This window comes from Hyposmocoma kahamanoa, unplaced genomic scaffold (genome assembly GCF_003589595.1).
Source record: "Hyposmocoma kahamanoa isolate Upper Pololo Valley unplaced genomic scaffold, ASM358959v1 93, whole genome shotgun sequence".
Classification (NCBI taxonomy): Eukaryota; Metazoa; Arthropoda; class Insecta; order Lepidoptera; family Cosmopterigidae; genus Hyposmocoma; species Hyposmocoma kahamanoa.
In genome coordinates this window covers 23,326,716-23,348,822 of record NW_020654810.1, presented here as the reverse complement: position 1 = coordinate 23,348,822, position 22,107 = coordinate 23,326,716, and the positions used below count along the sequence as shown (strand labels likewise).

The 22,107-nt window shown below is 38.4% G+C and overlaps 3 protein-coding genes across 8 annotated transcripts in view; 1 reads left to right on the top strand and 2 right to left on the bottom strand.

The window, feature by feature from the left end:
- LOC113237043 (rab5 GDP/GTP exchange factor) overlaps positions 1-15,459 on the bottom strand; it is a 25,181-nt gene extending 9,722 nt beyond the window's left edge. Inside the window, exons 1-7 of one of the 3 annotated variants that reach the window (XM_026473287.1) lie at positions 15,353-15,459; positions 14,840-14,969; positions 12,434-12,607; positions 10,570-10,796; positions 9,065-9,174; positions 7,413-7,579; positions 3,733-3,869 (exon numbers count right to left, since the gene is read on the bottom strand). In XM_026473287.1, coding sequence (XP_026329072.1) covers positions 3,733-3,869; positions 7,413-7,579; positions 9,065-9,174; positions 10,570-10,796; positions 12,434-12,607; positions 14,840-14,969 — 945 coding nt within the window. In that variant the 5' untranslated portion in view covers positions 15,353-15,459. Of the gene's footprint in view, positions 1-3,732; positions 3,870-7,412; positions 7,580-9,064; positions 9,175-10,569; positions 10,797-12,433; positions 12,608-14,839; positions 15,027-15,352 lie in introns of those variants that run through there. The other 2 variants (XM_026473286.1, XM_026473285.1) reach the window with 2 other exon arrangements.
- Positions 15,460-15,473: 14 nt separating this feature from the next.
- On the bottom strand, positions 15,474-21,997 carry LOC113237046 (DNA oxidative demethylase ALKBH2-like). 4 transcript variants are annotated; one of them, XR_003311005.1, is made up of 5 exons: positions 21,717-21,997; positions 21,249-21,428; positions 19,752-19,915; positions 16,637-16,744; positions 15,629-15,767 (listed from the first exon to the last, which is right to left on the bottom strand). XR_003311005.1 is itself a non-coding variant. In XM_026473290.1 (4 exons), the coding sequence occupies exons 1-4, from the start codon at positions 21,887-21,889 to the stop codon at positions 15,628-15,630; spliced, it is 657 nt and encodes a 218-aa protein (XP_026329075.1). In that variant the 5' UTR covers positions 21,890-21,997; the 3' UTR covers positions 15,474-15,627. The 4 variants fall into 4 exon arrangements, 2 of the variants coding, with proteins under 2 accessions (XP_026329075.1, XP_026329076.1); XR_003311004.1 differs by having other exon boundaries at positions 15,671-15,767; positions 16,633-16,744; XM_026473290.1 differs by lacking the exon at positions 16,637-16,744 and having other exon boundaries at positions 15,474-15,767.
- Positions 16,019-19,744, top strand: LOC113237045 (tetratricopeptide repeat protein 30A). The gene is made up of 2 exons (XM_026473288.1): positions 16,019-16,072; positions 17,810-19,744. The coding sequence occupies exons 1-2, from the start codon at positions 16,019-16,021 to the stop codon at positions 19,742-19,744; spliced, it is 1,989 nt and encodes a 662-aa protein (XP_026329073.1).
- Positions 21,998-22,107: the final 110 nt, after the last annotated feature.

Below are 22,107 nucleotides of genomic sequence, written 5' to 3'. Positions count from 1 at the left end.
CACCATGAACTTGTTGTCGTCTTAGTGGGAATAATTTCTATCCATTTCGAAAATGCATCCACAATGACAAACAACGATTGTCCTTGAATAGGACCCGCGAAGTCAACGTGGAGTCTCTGCCAAGGGGTTATAGGGGTCTCCCAGGGGTGGCGTGGTGCCCGTGCTGGTTGGTTCTGGTTTAGCCTACACTCACGACAACCTTTAACTAGGTCCTCAATGTCTTTATCGATGTTTTTCCAGTAAACAAAGCCTCGTGCTAGGAGTTTCATTTTCACTATTCCTAGGTGACCCGTATGTATGTCTTCCAGTACTGCCTGTCTCATGGCAATTGGGATCATAACTCTAGTGCCTTTTAAAATACACCCATCCTGCAGCGTCAGCTCATTATCATTATAACCGTATCGCGTCACACTCGTTCCTGACTGCAAAGCCTCTACTACAGCCTCGTATTCAGAATCCCTTTGGGTTTCATCCGCAATCGTTTGGCGGTCAATCGAAATGTTGTTAATTTGTTGCAATTGGAAGGCACAATTAACGTCAATAATGTTTGTAGCTATCATGTCAACTGGGAATCGGGATAGGTAGTCTGCATTACTGTTCTCAGCTGATGATCTATACTCTATGCTGTAGTCAAAGCCGGAAAGAAAATGTGCGTAGTGGAAAAGTCTCATAGTGCTCATTGCCGGTAGTGTTTTATACGGATTGAAGATTATCGTTAGTGGTTTGTGATCTGTGACTAGTATAAACTTCCTACCGTAACAGTAGTGAAAGAATTTTTTTAGTCCCCAAAAGATTGATGTCGCTTCTTTGTCAATCTGACTGTATTTCTTTTCGCTGGTAGTGGCGAACGCGACGCAAAGGCAATGGGCCTGTCTGAGCCATCTGGCAGCCTGTGAGAGAGCACAGCTCCGAGCCCGCTGCACGACGCGTCTGTGGCGAGTGCTAGAGGTTTAGTCTGATCGAAATGGACTAAACCTCGTTCACTAAGAATTTCTTTCCTAATTTTGTTGAATGCATCCTCACAATCAAATGACCATGTGAATTCGGTGTCTTTCTTAAGTAAATTATTCAGTGGGCATGAGATAGAAGCTAAATTGGGTATGAACTTATTGTAGTAATTGGCCATGCCCAGAAATGTACGTAATTCACTAATGTTGCTCGGACGGTTCGTATCTAGAATTGCTTTGACCTTGTCTTTGGTTTTATGAAGACCGTCTTTATCGATAATATGCCCGAGGTACTTAATACTTTTTTGCATAAAATGACATTTGTCCTTGTTGAGTTTCAAATTGGTCTCTTTCAATTTTTGTAAAACAATCCGGAGCCTAGCGAGCAATTGTCCTTCCGTTGATCCCTGTATGATAATATCGTCAAAGAAACATTTGACTCCAGTAATATCCTTGAGTAATCTATCCATGAACTTTTGCCATAGGTTAGGTGCCACTTTAACGCCGAACATAAGGCGGTTGACCCTGAACGTTCCCTTGTGCGTGCTCAGCGTCTGCATCATGGCACTCTGTTCATCCATTAGCATATGTAGATAAGCCTGGCTAATATCTAACGTGCAGAATATTTCGCCGCCGTTCATCTCCACCAAGATGTCTTCAATAATAGGAATCGGGTACTGTTCGACTTTAATATATTTGTTCAGCGTAACTTTATAGTCGGCATAGAGCCGGATGCTCCCGTTCGGCTTCACGATCGGCACAACCGGTGTACCCCATTCGGCATTGTCTACTTTCGTAATGACTCCTTGTTGACAGAGCCGTTCTATTTCCTCGTCTACTTTTTCTTTTAATGCGTAGGGAATACGTCTTGGCTTCACAAAAATAGGTGTGGTGTTATCTTCCAAAGCGATGTGCCCTCTATAATTAGGAATGCAGCCTAATGTGCCATCGAATATACAAGCATACTCCTCTAAGAGATCTTCTAAGTGGGAATGCGTGGATTCCTTGATGGCGTTGATGTTAGCTAGGTCCATTTTTACCAAACGTATCCATGCACGACCAAATATAGGATCAACGTCTTGCTTAATTATATAAAGTTTGCCGTTGAATGATTGATTCTTGTATTTACAAGTGACGTACACAACACCTAGAGGTTTAATTATTTCTCCAGTATAAGTTCGCATTGTAACTTCAGTGTTAAATATTTTTCGACCCGTATTTAGTTTTCTAAAATCTTTAGCAGACATGGATGACAGCGTAGCGCCTGTGTCTATTTCCATTTCCGCGCCTTTACCATCTATGTGTATATTTATCATGTACTTATCAGAGTTGTTGGACCGAATGATATTGGTGTTCCAGGGCGTGTCGTCATCGACGGTATCTGATGAGTGCGGTTCTCTGTGTATGGATGTTTGTTCCGATTCAATTTGTTTATTGGTATTCAACGATTGCAAACAAACACGTGCTATGTGTCCTTTGCGCAGGCATTTGTTACAGATATCGTTGATAAATTTACAGACTGATGCGCGGTGATCTGCGCTTCCGCAGCGGAAACATTTGCCTCTTAAGTCGCGTATTGATATAGGCGCTCTATTGTTTGTCGTGGGGTTTTTAAATCGTGTGACGACTTGGAAGTTGTTTTTACATGATTGTGATGGCTGTGCTATGAAGTCGCTGTCTGACTTTGCCATCTCTATCGCGGTTGCAGTACGAACTAGGTCTGCAAAATCAGTTACAGATCTGTTTTCTAAGATTTTTGTCTTAATATCGTTGTCACGAAGTCCTCTAATAAACTGTAATGTTAAAAAGTTGTTACAGATGGATTTCTTACAACCGTCGCATGTAAATTCGCAATCTTGGGCTAAACGTTTCAATTCCGATGTATATGTTATTATTGATTCATCTACTCCTTGTACTCGTGATATGAACTTGTGTTGGCAAGCCCAGATACTTGGTTTAGGGTCTATATACTCTTCTAGGGTTTTAACGAGTACACTGAACTCTAGTTCACGGGGGTCGGAGGGCGAGCAGAGATCATATGCCTTCTGATGTAATTCCGGTGACAGAGAAGATAATAACATTAAAGTTTTGGTGCGCATGTCCTCGTAATTGCACAGTTGTAAATACATTTCCAAACGTTTTACAAAATTTTTAAATGTTTCTTTTTCATGAAAAGGTTGTAAGTTAAGTTTTGGTGGCAATGAGCTTGTTGAACGTGCGACGAGTGCGTCCTCGTAGTTCTGCGATGGCGCGTGAACTACTGTTGGTGTAGGGCGCAGCTTTTGAAGCTTCAATTTAATATTGATTATTTGTTCCTGAGTACTGTACCTCTGTTCGACCTCAGCTTCGAAATCGGCTTCGATTTGAGATTCGATGTCCGTCTGTACCATGTCAAACTTCTTTTCATAAATTTCCAGGTTTGAGAGTCTGACGTTAGCTTCATACTCTGTAATGTTTTCGTGAATTTCTGAGAATTTGTGTTCCAGTTTTGTCAATTGGCCGCGAATCGATGTACGTGTTCTGTATAGTCGCGTGAGTTCGTCCATCGTCGCCAATTTGTAGTATATTCATAAAAATACAGAAATCACTTTAAGACATTTTATTGAATAATAATGGAATAATATGTCAAACGTAACCCAGGTAACAATGTACCAAAGAGATATATAACAGTATCAAAGCTCAGCAGATATTGCACCAACCAAATGGGATCTACGAGTATCGGTACACGGAGGTGTGACGGGGAGTTGCGCCGGCACAGCGTTTGTGGTAAGCAAGAAATGGTCACCGTGAATATGAGCGCGGGCAGCAGGTCGTCGGCGGAGGCCGGCGCCTCGTCGCACAGCGCTAGCACGTGCCGGCAGCAGCGGCGTACACGCGCCAGCTTGCCGCCGGGCGACATCGCGCTGTCCATGCCGAGCAGTTCTGCAATAATAAATTCCATTTTCATCACACTTGCACGTAAATATTATGTGCAATCATAATATTGTATATATCATTAACGACCACGGCTGTAATGAGAAGAAAAAAGGCCCGATGGTTTTATTTGGGGCATTATACTCAAGTTAACCTGCATACGATCATATTATTCTCCTCCCGTGCGTCCGTCCGCGCATCTTTCGTCGCAACTTGACTGGGAGCGAACGATTTGTATATTGCATAATTTTATTTGTTACGTAAACACTATAAACGCGCATACTAGGTATATTTAAATTTTTTGCTACATTTACATTGACTTACAATTATATGGACGTCGGGTCCGCGCTAAAAAGTGTCCGAACTTATAGGGCGTTAAAATCGTATACAGAGCGTCATTCACGCTTTAGTCTTCGTTTGTTCGACTGACAGCGAAGCAAGCAAAATTAGACAGTACTGTGATGACATCAGTCCGTAGCAATGCGCGTTCGGAAACGGACGTGCCACGACGAAGTGAGTTAATTACACCTAACTCGTGTTTCGAGCGGCACAAGCCGCTGCGCGTAATTGACAATGAATTCCCAGCAACTCATTGCCAATGAGCTCCTGGCGTTCATTGTACACGCTATCGACACCATGGATGAAGTCAGCATAGTGCAGATATGCAAATCAAATTTCAGTGAAGATGAGATTTGCAGTGGCAAGATGCTGCTTTTCCAGCGTCTCGGTAAAGCCGAAGAGATGCCATCTCGCCGGAGGGATGGAGGCGTGAAGAGTCTCCAAGACATCATCACGCTGCTGAAGGAGACTGACCCGGACGACGTGCCTACATTCGTGGCGAAGGAGCTGCACAAGCTGCCCCCCGTCACGTTCGACCACGTCGATGTTACTAGGCTGCTGAAGGACATTACGTCCCTGAAGTCTAGCCTAGCCGAAGTACAGTGTAAATTAGAGGCTTCGGATAACATCATAAGTGAGCTGCGTACCCAAGTTGCGTTATTAAGCAATGCTGTTTCGGTATGTAGGTCACCAGGAGCCTCTAATGTAAACACACGACGCGGAGCTGCGCTGAATGCCTCGGTCAGCAGTTTCGAGTCGGCACACAATGCGTCACCATTCGTTGCTGCCACCGCGCATGATGCGCCGCGCCCCGCTGCCCGCCCCTCTGCCTCGGTGGAAATGTCACGCGTGTGCACGTCAACCCCGACACGTGCATACGCCGCTGTAGCCGCTGTAGCCGCTTCAACTAGCCGACCCGCCACTTCGAAATTCGAGCGGCGGCAATCGGCTAAGGATAAAAACAATTTCCGTGTGCCTGTCTCTGAAGTTGCAAAACCACAGAGGCAGACGGTCCAGTGCGACGAGGATGGCTTCACAAAGGTGGTGAAGAGGAAGCCCACCAGCCGTAACCAGTGTGGCACAGCTCCGACAGGACCGAACTTCCTGCTGCGTCCGGCCGTACCGACGACGCTGTTGTACCTGTCGCGGCTGCATTACTCCACGAAGTCTGAGGAAATAGTGGAGTATATCAGCCATAAAACCAAATACACCCTGAGGGTCGAGCGGTTGGAGTCTCGCCGCAACGTGAACTTCAATTCGTTTGTGGTGAGAATACCGACCGAACATCTTTCGACCTTCATGAAAGAGGAATTTTGGCCGAAGGGTGTCATATATCGGCGATTCCGCGGCCGGTTACCTGACACCAGATTGCGCCACACGTCGCCGATAAGGGAAATCGTGTAGATTAGTTTTTATTATTATATTGTATGTATGTTTGTTTTAAGGTATATATAATATACATAGGTGTATTTTGTTTTTATATTGTTATTGTTATATTATATGTATGTTAGTCTGTAAGGTATGTATCTATGGGTCCTAGTTGCCTGAAATAAATAAATAAAAAAAAAAAAAAAAAAAAAAAATTACAATTTAAATTCAACGTTTTAGCTTTTTCATATTCCTTTACATGTCACTACGTTCAAATAGGTTGACTTGGGACATTTTTTTCGTGGTTTTTGTATTAGACCCGTCGTCCATTTGTAAGTCAATGTATATTTATGTATTTTTACTATCTTTAATATAACATACAGCAGTAACACAATGTACAACGAACACATACACAAATATTTAAGCACACACACATCCGTCACTCATCTCGGCTCAGGGCTCATTGAAAACCAGCGCTGCAGTCAATTATGGCTGTGGTTTATGCTGAATGAAGTCCTTTTGCGTACGTCACAACCACACAAATGACAGTACAATATTTGTAGTCATTATTATTTGTTTTTTGTCAGATTTGTCTTATTTAATGTTGTTTTTTATTGTATTTTTTTTTGTTTATTAATTAATTATTATACCTTTAATTTTGTTTTCCTTATTTGTGTTATCATTTTTTTTTGTATCTGTGTTGTGGCGTTGCAATTAATGTCTATTCTATTTACGTGCAAGTGTGAAGCCACACACACCTCAGTACCTCAGTCTTCGACTTCGGACTTCTAATAGAGCCTCGTTTGTAATTTCTTATTTACCGCCTTTAATACACGATGTACTATTATTTACTTTTCTCAAAAATGTTCGGAAATGTTTGCATTACTTTAAAAAAAGAACTCACAAAGATTGTCATTTATGGAGCGTGCAACTCTTAATCAATAACTATGAAAATCCATTACTGTGCGCTGCTCTAAAATTTTAAATATATCTAGTAACAAAGACGTATGTATACACACTATGTAACACTTATGCAGCCAATTGCTCACCAGCATCAGTGTCCGTAATTACGAGAAATAAAAAAAATTATCTATGATACCTGCACCACATACTTAAAAATATGGCGGCAAAATAAACGAAAGACTTTGAACATTGACTTACAATTATATGGACGTCGGGTCCGCGCTAAAAAGTGTCCGAACTTGTAAGGCGTTAAAATCGTATACAGGGCGTCAAACTCCGCTTTAGTCTTCATTTGTTCGACTGACAGCGCGATACTGCGATGACATTACAATTTAAATTCAACGTTTTAGCTTTTTCATATTCCTTTACATGTCACTACGTTTAAATAGGTTGACTTGGGACATTTTTTCGTGGTTTTTGTATTAGACCCGTCGTCCATTTATTTGTAAGTCAATAACGTTGAAGTTCTTTTTTGTTATTTTTATGTTTTTGTATTTTTTTTATTTTCTTCGAGAAAATCGATTCGAGTGAGAAGAACGATAATACAATAGTGAATTGTAGTGGACTCCGCCAACATTGAAAAAGAAGCAAAATTTGTCATAATAAACTAGGTTCATTTATTCTATTATACATTCTCCTTTCTTCTTTAGTCATTTATTACTTCCTCACATTGTTTGAGAAAAGCACTATATACACCTCGGCGGGAACGAGGATTGCCTGACTCGTATAACAACCTTGTAACTCATACTCGCAAACCATCCCTTACTTTCCTGCCTCTGCAATAATGTACTATATTCGTTGGTGAAAAACTGACAGCTTCATAATACCTACTGAGGTAGGCAGAAAACGTGAACCTCCATTGATGTGTCTTTCTGTACTCACCACTTATAGCCTTATACAACAACTGGCGGCACCGAGCGTTGCTCTTATCCAGCTTGCACTCGAGATGCTTCTCCCCAACCCAGCTCAGCTGTTGTATGCGGTCCGACATCGCTCGGTCCAGCCTCTCGTCGTCTGTTCCCAGTGGGGAAAACACAACTGACGGTAATCTGTAACCATTATAAAATGTTTGATATGATGTTAATGACAGAGACTGTAGTGACGTTCCTGGGGACATACAGTCTTAATTCCGTCCAATCATTTTTCCTTTATTTTTCGTTTATACATATACCTCTTAACTAAGTTGGTTCCTGAGGTAGTTGCGCGGTGCGGGCGGAGTGATATCAACACGATTTTTCTGACGATATTCAATAACAAGTTGATTAAAAAAAGCGTCAAATGGCTGTGTGATGCACGTATATAGTAGGTCGCATGCAGGCTAACTTAACTGTAATGCCCCAAATAAAAACCAAGCGCCTTTTTTCTTCTCATTACCGGACCATGCCTATATTGCTTGGCATTACATTCAAGTTAGCCTGCATGCAATCATACGATTTACGTGCAACCAGAGAAGTAAAAAGTAACGAGAATGGACACACCCCGCTCCTCCCTAGCTTTATATACCGTACCAAAGAAAAGAAGAAAAACATTTATTAACACAGTTATTATTTTCTTCATTTATTTAACGCAGAGTAATATATGATACAGATTTATTATATCAATATAATGAGATGTAATATAGCAGACAAGTAGCGATTCAAATTATTAACTAAGTAATGATAAAATTAGACACGCAATTTCAAATACCTTGGTTACCTTATTTAAAAGTACCTGTCCAAAATATAACATTTCAAGTGTTTTCAAATTTTTAAAAAAAATAAACGTTCAGGAATATTCTAGTTAGTGAATTAATGAAAAATATAATATTACCTAACGAATACGTGTAATTATTAGGATCCTATTAAGAGGGAGCATGCCAAAAAAGTTTTGACGTTGGCTCCGCCCAAATTTGTGAAACAAATATATGCCTGAAGGTCGCGTGACATGCGACAGGAGATGTTGAATTTTGCGCATTAAAAGTACCAAATTCGTTTTAGCGGAATAACTCTAAAACTAAAGGGATTTTAAAAAATCCGTAGTGACAGTTCTCGATCATGCATAAATATAATTAATTATCTAATTTTTGTGCTAATAACCTATAACATTTCGAGGATAAATCGAAAAAATGTGAAAATTAGAGGTCATCGTGATTTTTATCTATCGAGGAAACTTTATTGTTTTATGTTTCTGATTAATGTCTATGATTGAATATATCGTGTAGTTACTCATACAATATTTTATTTTTAACTTTAAAGTGGATATACCCCTCTAAAATTAAATCGAAGATTAGGAATTTTTCCTCTGCTCCCTCTTAATAGAATTATGGATAACAGATACGCGTTAGAATTTTCGCTATGTTGCCGCTCTGACCACGTAATAGTACGAGAAAATGACGGGTAAACCTGCCACTTCACGCACACATTTGTGCGTGTGCAAATAGCGCCTTGCTGTATGTAGTAGTAGTAGGTAAATATCTTTAGACCGTTGTTTGGAGTGTCCGGGGTGTGGTGCAAGTGTGATGAAAAAATTATTTAAGCTAAAATAAGCAAACTTACTCATGCAAATAGTTCATGGCGTGTTTCTCAACGAAGTCCATTATCAGCTCCTTCGTATCAGAGTCCACGTCCGCAAAATGGGACGATGTGTCCATGAATTTCATGAAACGCTGCAAAGTACAAACAACCGTCAATTATTCTTTGTTTAATATCATCAGCAACCCATTTATTCGTTAATGTGAGTATTAATACGTTCCGGTTTTTAAGGGTAACGGTGCTGGTGAAATTACAGGCACATGAGACAGTGGTACTGCAACTGTTACAGATAAGCGTGTCGCTTACCATCAGGCGCACGAATTGTTCGTCTCGTCACTTGAAGTTATAAAAAAAATGGCCCAATGCCCAATCCAGATACTACACACGTTTTCCGAAGGTTGTGAACCTTCTGCTACGTGCAGGTTTCACAATATTTTCCTTCACCTTAAATAAATTTCAAATTAACATGTTCATTGGGTGTTTAAAAAATTACATCAAATACTAGACGTGTTCATTGTTGTGTTTATGGTTGTTTGCTTTAAACAATAGTGATGCTGGTACAAAAATGTCAATACTGCATTTAACAGGTTATATCAATAGTGGAAAGTTTGATGAAGACATTGAAAGAAGGGTAAGAAAGGCAGTAAACGGATTCATAAATAGTCTAACAAGTAGCAACATCTTATCCCAAAAAGCAGACATGTTCATACACAATGCTTAGCTGATTCGTACACTGATGTTTGGTAGTGAGAGTTGGGTATGACATAAGAAGCATGAAAGTAGAATTATTGCAGTGAAGATGAGATCTTTGAGGAAAATTTTGAGTGATAGTGAAGAATACAATAATACGTGAAAGATGTGGCTTGAAAGACGATGTGGTGACTAGAATAGAGAAAGAAATGTTGAGGTGATTTGGGCATGTATTATAGAGCAGATGGATGAAAGAAAAATTACAACACATTTATGATGCGAATGTGAATGGAAGGATTTTAAGAGGACGTCTCAGAAGGACTTACGTTGAATAGATCAGTGATGTCCTCTAACGGCTGGGATCCAAAGTGACAAGAATAAAAGAAGTTGTATGAAAAGGGTAGCCGATGTGTGAGTCTCGGGCGAGAGTTGTGTCAGTACAGAGTAAAGTGTCTGCCTACCCCTCCTGTGGAACTTTTTTTTTATAACATCAAGAGACGGGACGAATAAATCGTGCGCCTGACTACACGTCCGTCCATAACAGTTGCAATACCACTCAGAACATTAAATTGCAAAGATATGCGCCCAGAATTTCGCCAGCACCCTTACCTTTCAAAACCGGAACACAGTAATGCTGACATTACTGCTTAGCGGCAGAAATAGGTAAGGTGGCAGTACTACCTTGGACAAACTCTTTCACAAGGACCTCTACTGCTACTAGGGTGTGAGCTTATGTACATATATCAATAGAACATGAGAATACTGCGATGAACACCGTTGTCGCTTTATTCCATTTGTCATCTTTTAACTAAGATTATTACGAACCAGCAAAAACTAACCTGATACTGCCTCTGCACCCTCTCGGATAACTCATCTACTGTCAAGACATTGGAACACTTGATCACATCCATGATGAACGAATGCACGAAGACGCGACAGTCTCTATCCGCCTGCGGCGTCAACGCTGGGAAACGCATACGGAAATCCCGCTTCATGCCTTCATTAACCATTGATGGAATTTTGAACTCGGGGGGCTTCTTTTCTGTTTGATGCTGTTCGTGATCTTCTGTAAGAGAATAGTTTCTTTATACAATGGAATTTTGGCATGCAAACATTAACATGTCTAGATAGGGTTACTCGACAAGCGAATGGCTGCTTCTTTACTGAATTTAGATTTTTTTTTTTATTATTCTACCAAGCGACAGGACCAACAAGTCGTGCGCCTAGTGTAAGTGTCACGCTTATCCATAACATTTGCAGTGCCACTCAGGGTCGTAATTCAGAACTCTACTCAAAGCTCAAGTCAGGACTTGAGTATGATTTAAAGCACTAGAAATTGTACGGGTCGGCCGCTTATAATAAATTAAAATAGATTTAACTACTTATCATTTATAACCTATTGTAACTTACTAGTTTCATAATTAAAAATATTTATGGTTCGGCCTCTTACTTCGCAATAGATAAATTAAGTAAAATATACAAATAGATAGAAAATAGAAAAAAGACCAGCTTATCTTAGAAAAAGATTTCATCAAAAGAATAATAATAGAATAGACGTAAAATGTTAAATAAATGCCGAGGTCTAGCTGAGCGGGCGGCTCTCGTTAACGTATTGCTCGAGCCCGCCTCACAGCTCCGTATTCGGCCGTGTTCCCCCCGCGCCTCCCCGCACTTCGACCCTGCAAACGGCTGCGTAAGAGATAAAAGGTGCGCGCGACACGGCCAACGCTTTCACTCCAGCGCCGAGCCCGCCCGCAACAGCAACCAAAAAAAAAGAGAAGACTCCGGCCCGCATTCAATCCAGCGCCCGCTCGCAACAGCAATTATAGAAAAGAAGACCTCAACAGTACCATACGAAGCTGTAATACGGCTGTAACCAGCATGTTTATTTCGACACTCGCCGTCCCGGAGCGTAAAGAACCACCAGTTCAGTGGCGGTACGACTCCCGTGCCGTACAGAAATTATACTCAAGTCCTTGTCTTGTAGAGGTCTGGAATACGAGCAGAGCTTAGAGCTTACCCTCAGAGCTTTAATTTGAGGGTCGTATTCCAGAACTCTACTCAATGCTCAAGTCAGTCAATCGCCAAGATCGAGGCACCGCCACTATGCCCGTCACCCTGAGACATAAGTTGATAAATCCCATGTGCCTATAATTTCACCACAGCCCTTAACCAAACCGCACGCAGTAATGCTCACATTATTGCTTGGCAGCAGAAGTAAGGTAGCAGTACTTCCCTGGGCGAGCTCTTTCACAAGGCGCCTACTGCTACTAAGAACTCTACTGCTAATCTCTCTCTCTCTCTCTGTGTGTAAATGAGAATTGATAAATATATTCAAGTGTATATTTACAATGAGCAACCCCTAAAGTTTCTTGCTCATTCTTCTCAGGGGAATCTACCTTACGAATGCAATTGTAATTTGCTCACTTATGAAATAAAGATGGTTTGAGTTTAGAGTTCGACGGGTCGGATCCCTGTGGCGGCTTGTACGTTATTACTTTCATTTCCAAGTAATAATAATAATAATAAAGACTTTTATTTCAGAACTTATAAATGTACATTTATAAATGTTTATCATTCTTCCATCGAAAAGAATCATCATGACGAAGTCTAAATACCGAAAAGGGTACACAACCTATGGAAAACCTGTCAAGTTTTCAATATGCATTGGCAGACTGTAAACTATATGATTAGTGATTTTACCTGTGTTGCTCTTCTTGAACATGCTGAACTTCAGCAAATTAGCCTTTTTCAAGGTCTCGCTCTGCCGGAGGCGTTTCTCTTCGAACTTGGAGAAGGACGAGTGAGAGCTCAACTTTGCGCTGCGCTCTGGCTTCTTTTGTTCCGGCTTTGGCAGCGTCGCTGATGATGCTTTTTCTGTTGAAATAATAACGTCAAATTGTACATTTTAATATATTTAAACTATTGAAGTTCCTAGGATTTCACGATTGCTACACATTGAAACTATGAAACATAGATGAAACTATATTTTCAGATTTAAATCAAGTCAAGTTTTTTCAAATAAACCAAAAGGCCACATGGTCACAGCTGATATTGTAACTTTTTATGGGAATATGATTTGGTAAAGCATTCACAATCAAAATATTGGTTAATTTTAATCTTACAAAATAAAGTGAACTTGACTGACAATTTAATAAATTCTTCTAATATCTAATTGAACACTGAACAATGTTTTGAATAATCAGTTAAACTTAATCAATCTGTTGTTTTTAATATGTTTATCAAGTTGTTTTAGAATTGATAACAATAAAGGCGAGAATCAGCATTAAGTTTGATCATTTTATCAAAAAGTGATAAAACATTTATCTGTCATGCAATAATTGTTAGGTAGTTTAATAAGTGGTGAGATTTTCGGTGCAGTACCTGCCTAATCAGGCACCACTATCATACCTTGTAACTATAAAGCACCTAGTCTACAATACGGAACTCATGAATAGCACTGCAGGTAGAACAACCGGCAAAGAATTAGCTATATTAAGGACACTTTTTTAATATCTCAAAGTTCTTTAAACCACATTTCATCTGATTTACCAATAAGAAAAAATTAGGAAAAACAAACTTTTTTTTTATATCAAGTGACGGGATGAACAAGTTGGCGCCACACAGAGCTTTAAATCACAAAGACCTGACGGGGACTGCCACTGTGCCCGTCACCATGAGTGAATTGAGAGAATTTCTACGGCACCCTTACCCTTCAAAGCCTAAACGAAATAATGCCCACTTTACTGCTTAGCGGCACAAATAGGTAAGGCGGCAGTACATTTTTTATTCAATTTGGCTTTTCGCGGTTAGTGTTTCAGGCAAGGTTTTAGTTTTGTCTCGCAAATGGAGAACTTACAAAAAAGAAATTCAGAAATGGGATTAGGAAGAGGGAGGCAGAGAAAAAAGGGGATCAAGTGAGGAAATATGATATTAAGTTCTTTTGCACTTCAGTTTATGCAAAAGAAAAAACATGTCAATATCACAGTGGTGGACTTTTTGAGAGACAAATAATCCTTGACTGCAATCAAATTGTCAGTGTTGATTGTATTGATATTCTCTTTGTTGTTGTTATGACACGTGCCTACATGCGGCTTTGGTATTTTCCTGTATTTGCTTAAATGTATTTTTTCAATCATACCAATTAACATAATTAATAGGCAGATTGGCATTCACATTCATTGCGTAAATGCTCTTAATTAACCTAGTTAGCATATAAGACTAATCGAAACTCATATTAGGGTTTCGGAGTAGGTTCAGCTTTTACTTTTTAAATTGTTGTGCTTTTTACAGCAACTGCAACTGTTGCAAACAACAAAAGATAGCTTGTTCTAGCCCTGAAACTGAGTACTAAGTTCTTGGGAGTTGTATAAAATAGGCAAATTTGATGAAAATTTGTTTATTCGAACTCAAATACAGAAGCCGGTCACCACCAGAACCCATAACTATATTTAATGATAACCGTAACGCACTCAAAATGGTAAAGAATGAATGTTTTAGGAGAACTAAACACATAGACGCTCACCATCATATCATACAAGAATGTGTTGATGATAAAGTGGTCTGTTTAGAGTACAAACATGAACAAGGTTAGAGGCAGACCTGTTTACAAAAGTCTTGCCTAAAGCAAAGCATGGGTTGTTTGTAAAATGTTTAGGTTTAGTTTAGGTTCAATAACCTAAACTAAACCTAAACATTTTACAAACAATAATAGTTCAATAACTATTATTGTATTTTGTACTCTCACACATTTCCATTACTTAATTATGATTGCTTAAGTAAGGGGCAGTGTTAGAAGACCTTTTTGCTAAAATATTTTCTATGTCGGTTGTCTATGGTTGTTTCGAATTTTGATTTAAGTTTTTTGTGTTCCTTGACAGAACAACTTGCAGAAACAATACATTGTTTGTGTCGTAATAACTTCTACTTTTTATTTTGTAGGACAGAAAAGACCTCTGTCTTTACATTAATGAAAAATTATAATTTATTAACAAGCGCTTATCAATATTGTTATGGACACAAGTATGTCACTACTGACATTGTATTGTATTGTATGGGTCCTACGACCCATACAAGGATAACAAAAGTTAAATTAGAAATTGCACATACCAGCTCGACGCTGCCTCTGCATCTGCTCTCTGTGGCACTTAGAGCAATATCCCTGCCACTGTGGGTTTCCATAGTAGTCGCACCCATTCTTACACTTCAAATCGCTCTGGTCGATCCGTAGTGACGGCATCTTCGAAGCAAACATCATATATTTATACGACCGTTGCGGTTTAGACCCGTACCACATTATCACCAACTCGCAAGTACCAAATATTAGACAAATTTTAACACACGGCACTCAAATAGCCTGGCAAATACAGACTCTCTTACTTCAGCCCATCGTCCCTGATTTAGAACTGTTAAACGGTGTTTCACGCGAGAAGTAGCATTCATTTCAATTTACGGCACTATTACGACCAATATCTAACGATTCCCTCGTTATATAGTCTCCCCTTATCATGGAAATGTACTTGAGAATCTGTGATAAAGCAACAAATTATAATACGTAAATCTAAATTACAAACGGGCATTGGACAAGCGTTACAGTTGCAAGTTTTAACCAGAAATACTTACATTTGAAGATGCGGAGTTTGTTTCCACGTTTTATTTAAATGCTGTTACGGAAATTGGAAAAATTTTACATCCACTTACTGACGCGAAATCAAAAAAAAATATTTATTGACGTTGACATATGCTGTTATCTTTTTTAAACTCATTTTTTACGATGAGCAATGACTTTAACACATTCAGTATACTTTTAAACCTGTTATAAAGCTTTATTTAAGATACACGTACACGAGAGTTAAACAATAAACTTAACGTGATTCTAACTGTATGTTAAATTATTTTCACTTCGGTAGCATTTTCCTGAAAGTAAGGTTTATTCGCGCTCCTAGCAACTTTTTCCTTGCAGGCAACGAGTGATACCATAGTTCATTCGTCGGTGGATTCATGAACAGGACGCTGCCGTGCTCCAATTCAATCTTAACTGTAAAAAATGTTTTCTTAAGTAATAATAAATTTTTTAAGTTTTTTCCAGAAATCAACTCCACAACAGCCAACAAAATAATATTAAAATCACCACAAAAGAGCCGCATTCATTACAACCTCTAACCGTATCTACGTATAAATTTGTTTTGTTACCGTTGCTATGGTAACTTGATGCTAAACAAATTAAAATTCTTACTCTTACCAAAGTTCACGAATTCGTTGATATAGAACACTGAAAAGTGGAGAGAAATGGACTACCTACAAATAAAAGACGGCCAGTACACCAAAACTATTTACACAATGGTAAGACTAACAAAAAATACATGAGTATTTATTTACGCCTATTAATAACCTCATAAGGTTAAAAACTATTAAAATGTAAAAAAAATTCGGAAAAAGTGAAAAACAATAAATGAACTATATAGGCAAACACGAAATTAATCACAACGGCGTCGTTAGTTCCGGCACACCCAGAAAGACCTTGATTTCATAATAAGAGATAATTATGTCACGTTATCTAGTCCTACCTAAAAGAAAAATCCCATCAATTACACAGTATAGGTAGTAAGGAAATAAGTGAAAAATCAATTTCGTATGATCGATAAACGAAAATTATCAGGCCATGTCGTTGCTAGAGACTTAAAAAAAGATACAGTCTGAATTGTCGTAAAACGGTGGAATTGATAAGATTAACGACGAAAGATTAATAAAATCCTATAATATCATTAAAAATGATAAGAAATTAATTCTAGACAAGAATATGGATTTAAAATTGACGTCAATACATCTTGGCTTAAATATTTCATGTATTTTGACAATGGGATAGCGACACAACGTGATAATATACAATAATGCAGGTATACCTACAATCCTTGTAAAACGCGTGAGATCATCAAACCACATTGAGCCAGCGAAGTAGACTTTGTGGTGTGTGGAAGCCTCAATACAGACAGGAGGTCTTTTCTATCCCAAACCCTTGGAAAAAAATAAAAACAACACGAGTTATTGGAACGAGGAAAAGTGTTCTGCAATGCCTTTTGACAAAGAACATAAAAAATAAATCAAATTCAAATTACAGTCATAGATAATTTTCATAGAATATGTATTAGCAAAAGAAGGTTTCTTCCAACATTCTCTGCTTAGGGGAGACCCATGTTCTGCAATGTGACAAATAATGGGTTAATAATAAGGACGATAATTATCTATGATGTACACGTTCAGTTAATTAGTTGCATAACAATATCACGTATGTATAGGGCATAAACAAAAGTTTTTTTTAAATTTTAACAGAAAATGTGACATCAGTTATGTGTATTGCAAAACCGTTGTGATTTGATTTCTCGTCAATCTTAGTGTGTCAAATCGTTTCTACACAAGCAAAGAAATGTAAAAGCCTAGTAACAGTTAATCAGAAACGTCTGGATGTTCTATTTTGGGTTGCAACAACTGTGTTATCTAACCAGTCTTATTGAATTGGACATAAATATTTCGATAAGTTTAACTGGCTGGTCGAACCAATACGCTCAGCTCCCCTAAGATCTTAAAGATTTAGGGCTCTGTGTGACATTGCAACTGTTATGAATTGCTTACCACCAGTCACGTCCCGTCACTTGGCATAACAAAAGAAGAAAGTTTTGGACACAAAGGTTTTAGTCTGATAATGGCGCATGAGTATTTCCCTACACATGCACTTGTTATTTTATTATGAAAACTAACGCGGTTATCACATATTATAATATAAAAATAACGGGACTTATTTTAGTCGGAAGCGATCCGACTAGTTTCGACCATAATCGATGTTGTTATTCATTATCACATGTAGGTACCTGTTTGATGTCCTAAAGAAAACATGTCCACTTATTTACTACATGCCTCATGAAGTCTTTTTCATAATTGTTTACAGTGTTCCATAATAGTCAACACGATTTATCAAAATATCAGTTCTATCGGTATAAGTAATCAATATTGTGCAATCCTAATTTATTCATATCTTAAGTGTAGTGAGTATAGACCTTTGAATTTCAATTGTGTAATTTTCAGATAAAGGAAGCAAAGTACGAAGATGCCATTAAGGCACTTAATGACGCTATCAATTTTAATCCAAATAGAGCTGGACTGTCGTTATTGGGATATTGTTACTTCAGAACTCAATCCTTCGTTGAAGCTGCCAACTGCTACGAACAATTAACAGCCATGCACCCTGATATTCCTGAGTACAAAATTTATTTTGCCCAAGCCCTCTACGAAGCTTCAATGTTTGAGGAGTCATACAAAGTTACCATACAAATCAATTCTCCAGAATTGGAAAGGAAAGTAATAAAGTTACAATCAGCCATTAAATACGGTGAAGATGATACATTGACTGCAAAAGGACTTGTTGATGAATATCCTCCAGATGATCTGGACAAAGATATAAACCTTGGTTGTTTGTTATATAAGGACAACCAATACGAAGACGCTTTGCAAAAGTTTTCTAGAAGCTTAAACGTTTTGGGGTTTAATGCTCACCTGCACTATAATATAGCTCTATGCTACTTCAAGCTCAAAGAATACCCACAAGCACTGAAACATATTACACTGGTTATTGAAAGAGGCATACGAGATCATCCAGAGTTGGCAGTGGGTATGCAAGCGGAAACATCTGAAGTAAAATCAGTCGGAAACACTTTAACACTTCATGAAACAGCACTCACTGAAGTTTTCAATCTTAAAGCTGCCATAGAGTATCAACTAAAAAACATTGAAGCTGCAAGAGAAGCTCTAAGTGATATGCCACCAAGACAAGAACACGAGTTAGATGCAATAACCTTACACAACTTGGCTCTTACGTCTATCGATATCAAACCAACAGACGGTTTTGAGAAACTTCATTTTCTACTCCAACAGGACCCATTCCCGCCAGAAACGTTTGCTAACCTTTTGCTGTTATATTGCAAATTTGAGTACTACGATTTAGCAGCCGACGTGTTGGCTGAGAATGCTCAATTCACATACAAATATCTTACTCCATATTTGTACGATTTTCTGGACGCTATAATTACAAGCCAAACATCTCCCGAGGAAGCATTTCAAAAATATGAAGATATTGCATCAAAACATGCTGAACAACTAAGAAAACTTACTAAAGTTGTCCAAGAAAGTCGTTCTCAAGGAGATAATGACCAAGTCAAGAAAGCTGTGGTGGAATACGAAGAGGCTTTAGAAAGATATATCCCAGTGGTTATGGCACAAGCCAAAATTTATTGGGATCAAGAAAACTATGGACAAGTCGAAAAGATATTTCGTAAATCGGTTGAGTTTTGTAACGAATCCGACGTGTGGCGTCTTAATGTAGCTCACGTATTATTCATGCAAGAAAATAAGTATAAGGAAGCTGCTAGCTTCTATGAACCTATTGTTAAGAAACAATACGATAACATTTTAGATGTAAGCGCTGTCGTGCTCGCGAACCTGTGTGTGTCTTACATAATGACGTCTCAAAATGAAGAAGCGGAGGATATTATGAGAAAAATAGAAAAAGAAGAAGAACAGCAAATCTTTGAAGATCCACAAAAGAAGTTTTATCATCTATGTATCGTAAATCTGGTTATCGGCACCCTTTATTGCGCAAAAGGAAACTATGAGTTTGGCATTTCTCGAGTGATTAAGTCACTTGAACCATTTAACAAGCGTCTCGGCACTGACACGTGGTTTTACGCAAAGCGGTGTTTCATATCTTTTCTCGAGCACCTAGCAAAGCACTTAATAGTCGTAAAAGATAATATCATAAAAGATTGCTGGCAGTTCTTGGAAGGATGCGAGACGTACGGCAGACGAGTAAGCACTGTTATCGAGAGTCCTTTTCAAGAAGAAGACGTAAATACAAAAGCTAAACAAACAGTTACATACGAAGCCCGGTTATTGCGTTACATGTTTTATAAGCTTAGAAATATCGATGATTCTGTCACTATTAATAAGTATGAAGATTTGAAATAAAACTTACCTGGTGGAATTGGTTTTTTATCTTTCCCAGGCTTTCTTGCATCTTTGTGTTTAAGAACAAAGGTCCTTTGTTGTCCAAAAGATATTGATGCTATTGGATAATTTGGATCTAACTCCGGTTCGTTATCTCTGTGCTCGCCCATGTGATCGCAGCCATTTCTATATCTGATAAGACATATTGTATTACACTTATAAATTGTACTTGGTACTCAACGTCCTGTATATTCGAATGGGTGTTTCCCGTTCGTCAGTTTGAGGTCAGACTGGTCTGGTAAATTAGATTTTTTTCCCATTGTCTATATCGATTTGATATCTGGCGGTCCGTCAGGATGACAGAAAAATGAATAATCGGGTCAAAACAGTTTTACATTTTATTAGGTAGTTACTCTACTTTGTTATAATACCATATGAACAACCTGTGGCAATAACAGATACCTTATCCAATTAAAGTTCATCTTTTTTGTTATTAAGCTCAAATCGTACGATATTAGAATAAACGTTGGTTTCTATTTGCTATTTAAAGTCAGATTTTCACTATACGAGTACACCCGGACGTAATCCAATCAGATGACTACACGGATGCTACTCGTAACGTTAAAGCACGTAATCCGAGCGCACTCAGACGTTGTCGGCATGCAATAAATACGTTACGAGTGGCGTCCAAGTAGTCATCTGAGATGATCTGAGTACGCTCGTACCGATTGCGCTCGTACGATAACTCGTACGAACGTATAGGAGTCCATTCGCACTTTGGTTTATACCTTACGAGTTCGTTAGCGTCCAAGTAGCATTTAATCTCCTTGCACAATCAGGATGATGACGACTGATCTGCTGCTACGAGGTATACGAGTTCTAGCAGATATGTTAATGCTAACGTAAACAATCTAGGAATGGAAAAACAAAGCAAGAGAAAATTGTAAGACGTGACCAACTGAGTGCTTCAAATAATTTTATTCGAGAAGTGGAAGAGAAAGGTAAAAAGATAAAAACACGTTCAAAACCTCTTTATTAACCTCTTTGAGTCACGTTCATTCCACTTTTTCTTAGGTATTTTCTATTCACAAAATGATCCGAGTATACTTGTAAGAATAGAACCGCGTCAGAGTCCACTCTGATCGAATTCCGACGTCCGAGTGCGCTCTGGTCACGTGTTCACACTCTGTGAGTAGTATCCGAGTAGTCATCAGTGTGTGTGGACTCGATCCGAGCGTACTCATATAGTGAAAACCCGGCTTTAAAGCATTTTTGTTCTATGGTTTGAATTAGGTCTTTTATGAAATTAATAAAAACTTCTTATCTGTCCTGTGGCATTAATACGTGGAAGCAATGATATTATACTTGTAACGTGGAAGTATTATAGACAGTTTTAGGTACTACTGGTAGTAAAGCTGGTAGTAACATAGGTAACTAATCTATCAGATTATCTACCTGTAACCACTGTTACATTATCTAATTAATAAAATATAAAAAGAACAAAAGAACTATTGATAAAACTCACTTGTTGACCAGTACAAAATCGTATTTGATTCCTTTTAGCGACTCTAAAAAATCACGCAACGCTAAAACAGGAGCTGGCCACGGCAAAGCTGGGATAGTTATGCCTGAATAAGTATATGTGATGCCTGGATCGCCGTAAGCCACTTGTTGTCGCGGCAAATCATAAATCTTGCCAAATACCCTACAAATACAATGAACTTAAAAAATGTAATCTTCCAAACGATATCTATGTACTAACGTTCAGATAATCATTGCTTTGTTATAAATACACATTAAATAGCACATTGAACTTTTACAACACAATGAAATCTGTAAGTACCTACCTTTATTAGATTTTGAACTTTAAAATTTAAAGCCCAGCATGCTATTGACTATCTATCTATACATTCAATTCAGTGGCATCATGTCCACATAACCATAGCATAAATAAAGACAACTATTATATAGGTACTATTGAATAACAACTTACTTAATTTTAGCAAGGTGTCCTGTGAAGTACTCCAATGTACTTTCAAGCTCCTGATATAGTGTACTGGCTACTGCCTTTGGTATTGCAACCGTGTAATCTAAATCTAAGCCTTCTTGCTTGATAGATTTCCAAGAAATTGTCTCCAAATCGATCAAATGCAACTTTGTGGCCATTTTTTATTAAATATTTTGCAATGTTTTGGGAAAACTTGACTAATTTGGCAACACTGTAAATGTCATTTTTGCACCGATGACACAAAAGTTTTGTGCATAATAATGTGTAAGGCCACAGTTAAATTTATTTTTAGTTAACCCGATTTACGCCAAAACTGCTCATAAATATATTAATTACTAATGTTCCAAATTTTAATATCGTGCAATATTTTTTACAA

Bases quoted from the DNA above. Each gene is read 5' to 3' on its own strand.
- LOC113237045 (XM_026473288.1), top strand. From the start codon at position 16,019: ATGGACTACCTACAAATAAAAGACGGCCAGTACACCAAAACTATTTAC. The intron at 16,073-17,809 runs GTAAGACTAACA...TGTAATTTTCAG, and splicing joins CCAAAACTATTTACACAATG to ATAAAGGAAGCAAAGTACGA.
- LOC113237046 (XM_026473290.1), bottom strand. From the start codon at position 21,889: ATGGCCACAAAGTTGCATTTGATCGATTTGGAGACAATTTCTTGGAAA. The intron at 19,916-21,248 runs GTGAGTTTTATC...ATGTCTTATCAG, and splicing joins GATTTTGTACTGGTCAACAA to ATATAGAAATGGCTGCGATC. The intron at 15,768-19,751 runs GTAAGTTTTATT...CATTTTTTACAG, and splicing joins TAAAAAACCAATTCCACCAG to TTAAGATTGAATTGGAGCAC.